The sequence below is a fragment of the Danio rerio genome, chromosome 12 (assembly GCF_049306965.1).
Source record: "Danio rerio strain Tuebingen ecotype United States chromosome 12, GRCz12tu, whole genome shotgun sequence".
Lineage (NCBI taxonomy): Eukaryota > Metazoa > Chordata > Actinopteri > Cypriniformes > Danionidae > Danio > Danio rerio.
This window is the reverse complement of record NC_133187.1, coordinates 38,316,145-38,323,731: the sequence shown is the minus strand read 5'-3', so window position 1 is coordinate 38,323,731 and position 7,587 is coordinate 38,316,145. Positions and strand designations below refer to the sequence as shown.

Sequence of the window (7,587 nt, the reverse complement as noted above, 5' to 3'; positions counted from 1 at the left end):
TTTTGAACAAATGAAGGGTGAGTAAATGATGGCAGAATTTCATTTTTTGGTGAACTATCCCTTTAAGACTTCTTGTGTACCTTTTCCTTTTCAAATCATAGACACTTGAATATGTAATTTGCCTATGCATCAGGTCTTATATGCTTATATCCTACAATGTGTTCAAATGCGATCAATTTTGCGATGTTTGAACCCTACAACTTGACATGAGCACTTTCTTCTTATAATTGAATCTTTTGATATACAGTACCTCCATGATTCTCAATGACATGCGCACTTACAAAACACAGCCACGGTGACGAAAGCTGACAAAACACAGACGCTGAGACTTTAATTTCAAACATCACTCACTGTCTTCATCAAATCCACATAAAGCTCTGCTTCCTCTCTACCTGTGATGACTTTTGTTATGCAATCGCAGCTCAAACGCTGTTAGAAGCCACTGGGTTTTTACTTTGCTGAGCACAGACTTGATGGAAAAGCGGATTATGTCACATTAAATGTCATAAAGGCGCTCGTCATCATTTTCTTGCTGCTTTTGCTCCACAGTCGACCGCGGGTTGACCCGTCGCAATGATTGGATCCTTCGCTCGAGGCGGCTTCCATTAGGCTTACCGTCTGTGCCGGTTGCACAGTGTGTATCCGGTTTACAACCCGATTACGAAAAGCACACCCAAACACCTTTTTGAACCCCTTACGGAAGTGTTTGGACACCAGAGCGTACACGATTGGATTCAGGCAGGAGTTGGCGTACGCAACCAAATGCGATAAAATGCGAAGAACGTACGTGGTGTGGTTTAACGGGAAATGGCCAAACCACATGCACAAGATAACCAAGTGATGAGGCAGCCAACATAAACAAAAAAGCACAGCGACTATGATTATCATTTTGGTCACCTTGCGCTTGGCCTTGCGTGATTCTGACATGTCCTGCATGGGGTCCACGGAGGTCCAGAGGTAGCGGATGGTGCGGGCGTATGTGATGCCCAGAATGAGGACTGGGATCAGGTAGCCGAATATGAAGGTGCAGATGTCCATGGCCTGGCGATGATGGACGCTCCATGCTGGGATGCAAACGGTGGTACCGTCTAGGTCCATCTGCTGGTAGTAGCTGAGATAAGGGCTGGAGAAGAATAGCGAGAGCGCCCACACCAGGCTGATGGAGGTCAGGGCGTTCCGGGGAGTTCGCGTTTCTCTAGAGCGCAGGGGATACCGTATGGCAAGATATCTGTTGAGAAAATACAGCTCCATTAATCAGAGTGATGATACAGACGTGAGGACAGGGCAATGTGTCAATCACATGAGGTCCACCAAGAGAAAACTTCAAGCATCAGAATAATCTAGTTCAAATCAGTTTATCTCATTAAAAATGCCTTTTACACCACCTGACCACAATCTTGTTGTGGATCGCAGTTGTATGAGCAACAGATAATAACTTGACTTCTAGTTGATCATTTGGAAAAGTAGCAGAAGGTCTATTTTACTGATGAATCATCTGTTAAACTGCATCCCAATCACCACAAATACTGCAGAAGACCTATTGAAACCCACATGGACTTAAGATTCTCACAGAAATCAGTCCAGTTTGGTGAAAGAAAAATCAATGTTTTGGGGTTAAATTCAATATGGGATCTGAGATCTGCAGAGTGGATGGCAACATCAACAGCCTGAGGTATCGAGGCATTTGTGCTGCACATTATGTTACAAACCCCAGGAGAGGGCAAATTCTTCAGCAGGATAGCGCTCCTTCTCATACTTCAGCCTCCACATCAAAGTTCCTGAAAGCAAAGAAGGTATAGGTGCTCCAGGATTGGCCAGCCCAGTCACCAGACATAAACATTATTGAGCACGTCTGGGGTAAAATGAAGGAGGAAGCATTGAAGATTAATCCAAATAATCTTTATGAAATCTGGGAGTCCTGCAAGAAGGCTTTCTTTGCCATTCCAGATGACTTTATTAATAAGTAATTTAAGTCATTGCAGAGATGTATGGATGCAGTCCTCCAAGCTCATGGAAGTCATACATTATTAATTTTTTTCCGCTGAACCATGACTTTATATTCTATACTGTACATTATTTCTATTAAGTGACAACCAGATCTTACTGTCCTAATAAAATAATTATAAATCAAGGCATGATCAAATTTTATTTTGTTAAAATAAGTGTAACCTAGAGGACTTTGCCTTTCATATAAGCCACTTCGGATAGCAAATGATCAACTAGAAGTCAAGTTATTATTTGTTGTTCCTAAAACTTGGATAGGCAACAAGACTTTTGTCAGGTGGTGTCACATTTCTTATAGTACTTTAAAAGCCATTTTATGGAAATACATAACATTTGGACCTCTGTTTAAAGAATGCTTTTTTTCTGCATCCATCACCCATAAAAAAACTTGATTTTGGTTCTACTTCAGCTTTGCTCTTATAAAATGATTTACTGAACCGATGTACACATGGGCATTAAAAAATAAACTATTCAAGATAGTGACATGTCATCTTGTATCACGTAATATGAACATTAAATAGGAAAATAGTAAAAAGCTTAAATAAAGTACAGTAGCCCAGCTTTAAGTGATAAAGAAATAACACAATAAGTTTATATTTTTAGAGGCTATGGAATATATATATATATATATATATATATATATATATATATATATATATATATATATATATATATATATATATATATATATATATATATATATGTATATATATATATACAGTTGAAGTCAGAATTATTAGCCCCCCTGAATTATTCGCCCCCGTTTATTTTTTCCCCCAATTTCTGTTTAACAGAGAGATTTTTTCAACACATTTCTAAATATAATAGTATTAATAACTTATATAATAACTGATTTATTTGATCTAATACTACTTTACTAGATATTTTTCAAGACCCTTCAGTACAGCTTAAAGTGATATTTAAAGGCTTAACTAGGTTAATTAAGTTAACAAGGCAGGTTAGGGTAATTATAGGCAAGTTAATGTATAACGATGGTTTGTTCTGATATTAGAAAGAAAATAGCTTAAAGAGGCTAATAATTTTGTCCTTTAAATGGTTTTTAAAAAATTCAAAACTGCTTTTACTCTATAGCCAAAATAAAACAAATAAGACTTTCTTCAGAAGAAAAAATATTATCAGACATACTGTGACAATTTCCTTGCTCTGTTGAACATCATTTGGGAAATTTTTAATTACAAGCTGTTAACATATTTTCAACAACAGTAACAAAAAAGCTATAACACAAGAAATTCTTAGCCGTTTAGAAAAAAAGTAAGTGGTAACAGATTGAAGATATAAAATGGAAGAGATTTATTTATTTATTTTTTTGCTATGCATATTCCGGGTGATAACTGGATTGATAAGAAATGTATATAACACTCTGGTATTTTATGGTTAAGGTCATGGTCACTCTTTCAGTGCTTGACAACATTTTATGCTCCATTGCTAAAAATAAATATTGGAGAAAATGCATTATCATTGCTCAGTGCAAGACAAATGTTTTCACAGTGGATTTAAAGGTGCACTTAGTCTGTTTTTGTAAACATTTAGCTTCCAATTATTCATCTGGTGTATGCTTAATGGACTAATCCGTTTCGCTGTTTCATTTTTTCCTTCATTTTTGCAGCTGTATTTATGTATAAAACGCAATTAGTTTTAATATGCATATTCCGTTTGTTTTTTTGCAAATATGTAAATAGACAATGTACAATTATGTTTTTTTTTTGTTGAATGAATGTTTTAGGGCTCTTATTTTAAAACATGAAATACACAACATAATTATAATAGCCATTACAGCAACTAGCAATTATAATTGCTCGAGTTTTCATATTTTTGCGCTGTCTTCAGCCAATCGGCGTTATTATTATTATTGTTTTATTTCTTTAACTACGTTAACAGTTAACAAAAGTCAAGTTAGTCACAGTTGTGGATATTTTTTTTTTAAATATCGCGATTATTCTCTTATAAAAACATGATATACAGTATTAAATTGTAAATAAATAATAAACTTTAAAAATAATAAGGCAGTTTCCATTCACCGTTTTCTGATTATAAACCTCATGCACCATTATAACATTTCAATCGATTATGTTTACACTTTTTCTTTGCATTTGACAGGAGTAGGCTATAATGTGGACCCACCTATCCAGAGACACTGCAGCAAGAGTGAAGATGCTCGCGTACATGGTCAGGTAAATAATAAAGTGCACGGCTTTGCACACGAACGCGCCAAAAACCCACTCGTCCATGGTGTAGATAGTGGCCTGGAGCGGCACGCAGAAAACGATGAAGCAGAGGTCTGCCAGCCCGAGGTTCAGGATGAACAGGTTGGTACTCTTTGTGTTCATCTGGCCGTTGCGAATGAGAACGGCGAGCACTAGACAGTTCCCCACAGTACCGACCAAAAAAATCATGGAGAATATGAGAGAAATAATCACCGACTCAACTTTCCAGTGTGAGGAGAAGACGTGGATCTGCTGGGATGCGTTCATCTTTCTGTTAGGACCAGTGAAACGATGAGCTTCAGCGCTGCACAGACTCCATACGGACATACTTGGAGAACTTCTACATAGTCTTTTTTTGTGTTTGTTAGTTTGTTTTGTTTAGTTTTTGGGCAAAAATATGTAAATGGGATAAAAAAAAAAACTTACTTAAACTCAAAAAGGAAAGGAAAGCATCTTCTGCCTGGATGGTTTTCCTGCAGGTGCAGATGAGGTGAATGTGCTGAACATGTGAGGATCACTCCCATCAGCAGCCTCCTCCCCTTACAGACCAGGGAATTTTCCTTCATAATTCACAGCTTATTTAATATACACTGGTCATCTTTTAAACAAGATGCAAATATACAAATTAATAATACAACTGATATATTTTCACTATAAGGACATGGCAGTATTAAGACAAACTGTTACAATAAGTGTTTTGGGAAGGCTGTTAATTGAAAAACAAAATAATATTAACCACCTTATCTTGAAAAACTAAAAGAAAATATTGTATAAAAAATACACTGTAAAAAATGCAGGTACACTGTGAAAAATGCAGGGTTCTACACAATGCATTCATGTTGTCCCAACGCAAATTAATTAATTTAACACTTTTAACAAATGTATGTGGATTAAACATAAAAAAATGAAGTTTAAAAACTTAATTAAATCTCAAGAATTGTGTTGTTTCAGCTCATTTTTGCTTTTAACCGAGCAAAAAAAAAAAAAAAATATATATATATATTTATATATATATATATATATATATATATATATATATATATATATATATATATATATATATATATATATATATATATATATATAGTAACGGCCATTTATATATATATATATATATATATAAATTTAAAAATGCAATACCAGCAATCATCGACCTCATGGGACCTTCATAATACACAGAATGAAGTATTTTGAAACATGCAGATGGTTTCCTTTAGGTTTGGGGTGGTAAGGAACATACTGTATGTGCAGTATAAAAATCATACGTCTACAACAAGTCCCTATAAAAATAGCAGTACAACTGTGTTTGTGCTTGAGTGTGTGTGTGCGTGTGTTATCCTTGTTGAATAACAATCCAAATGTTCATCTTGAGTTGAAAACTGTTATAAACAGATAATGTCAGTGGTTCTTAAACTGTGGTACATGTACCACTAGTGGTACGCATGCTTCCTTCTAGTGGTACGTAGATAAATCAAATATGTCATATGTAATGCTACATATATTTAAATAAATTATTAAAAGATTTATATAGTCCAGGTAAGGTCCAGGCAACATTTCCAGGTGCTGATAAACCAGGAGTTTTTTCTTTTCTTTTTTTTTACTTTTTAAGAACAGCAACAATTTTAAATTTTTAAAAACACATTTTAATTTAAATGTTTTTAATAATAGGAACTTATATACATACGCTTTAGCTGCTTTAATGGACCTAATACGCTACGCTACTGTATTTCAATACTGCTCATTTTGGTGGTACTTGCAAAGACAACTTTTTTCTGAGGTGATACTTGATGAAAAACGTTTGAGAACCACTGGTCTATGAAATTTATACGTTTTGCATTATCCATGTGTGTGTATTTGACATATTTCCCTCATCAAATTTTTGCCATGCCGATCATGCCAGTTTAAGGCTGGTATAAGGAGCGTTCACATAAATCATGTACTGTAGATTCCAGACCGGTGTAAAGCAGAGGCAAAGGTTTGTGCTTATCATGACAACAAATCCTCACTTCATCCCTCTCGTAACTGCAACATGTCACTAATCACTGCTGATTTATCACTGCTGTCTAGTGCATGTAAACTGTAGGATATAGTGATGACCTGTATGCACAAAACACTTTCAATGAGGTTTTATACCTTTAGGGAAGTTTGTTGCATTCCTTTGTTGCATTGTTGGATTTGCTATATTGATCTGCTCAACAAACACAAATACAAACTAATACAATCTCTGAAATAACACAATATTAACACTACTTCAAATATATTACAGATTTTCATTAAGACATCATTTTAAATTCATTAATTATATCTTATGCTAGATAAAAAACATAAAAATCATGTTCACTAAATATATCAGTATTTAGGTGTACCGTTTTAAATTGATTAAATAAAGCGTCAATAATATATATTTTTTTCAACCCTTCCATTCATAACTTATATTTAGAATTAAGTGAAGTTTAAATCAAGAAATAGTATAAAATGAACATTTGATTATATTTTATCCCGTTCTCTGATCGCCCTCTAGAGGTAAATGAACGCAGTGACTTTTTTACACCATGTGAGTGAATCTGGTGAATCACATAAAATACACTACATACTTGTCAACATTGGGATGTGAAAATAAGGGATAATCCCCTCCCTCTACACCAAAATAAATAAATAAATAAATAAATAAATCCCTCCAAACCCAAATTAGGCCTGCTAGATCTGTTAATCTGGAGCTGTTTCATTGTAAATTACCTGTTGAAAGGGTCAGGAATTTTGAATTCTTTTTTACAAAGGATAGAATAAATAGCATACATTAGAAAAAGCTGCAAATAATTTAAACAGTTTAGCCTATTAAAATGACTAGCTATTATTAAGAAATTGAATCGAGTTATAAAGCTCATTAAGCTTTTATTCACTGTATAATTTAAACATTCTGATTAAAGAGCAGCGAATGAACTTCCCTTTTAGATTTTTCGCTTGATCACAGTAAATAACAGAGGCGTCACATTAAAACTGCATAGATCCATTATGAAAGCATTGGATTGCTTTCCTAACTGTTTATGCTCATTTAAGACAAAATTTGTTGTGTTTGAAAAGAAAACCCACCAAGATCGACATGTTCAGATATTATTATTACCTTCTACTACTACTACTACTACTACAATTATTATTATTAATAATATTATTATTGTCCGTTCATATGTATGTCTGTTTAACAGTATATGTCTTGCATAGGAGGGGCAGCGGCGCCTGTAATGAAAAGGAAGGGAATTTTGCCATTTTATATTTATTTCAAAGTGTTTTTATGGCTAAATAAAATGAAAGCAAAGAAGAGATTCACATTTAAAGGGCGTCACACACCTGATGCGCTGCT

At 34.4% G+C, this 7,587-nt stretch overlaps 1 protein-coding gene across 1 annotated transcript; it reads right to left on the bottom strand.

Annotated features, from left to right (window-relative positions):
- Positions 1 to 238: 238 nt before the first annotated feature.
- LOC110438944 (galanin receptor 2a-like) lies at positions 239 to 5,197 on the bottom strand. Its single transcript, XM_021472584.3, has 2 exons — positions 4,147 to 5,197; positions 239 to 1,228 (listed from the first exon to the last, which is right to left on the bottom strand). Exons 1-2 carry the CDS (start codon positions 4,554 to 4,556, stop codon positions 487 to 489), a joined length of 1,152 nt encoding a protein of 383 aa, XP_021328259.3. The 5' UTR covers positions 4,557 to 5,197; the 3' UTR covers positions 239 to 486.
- Positions 5,198 to 7,587: the final 2,390 nt, after the last annotated feature.

What these genes read in the sequence shown, in the direction of transcription:
- LOC110438944 (XM_021472584.3), bottom strand. Translation starts at nt 4,556, where the DNA reads ATGTCCGTATGGAGTCTGTGCAGCGCTGAAGCTCATCGTTTCACTGGT. An exon ending in GCTGCAGTGTCTCTGGATAG is followed by an intron (nt 1,229 to 4,146) that starts GTGGGTCCACAT and finishes TTTTCTCAACAG; the next exon opens with ATATCTTGCCATACGGTATC.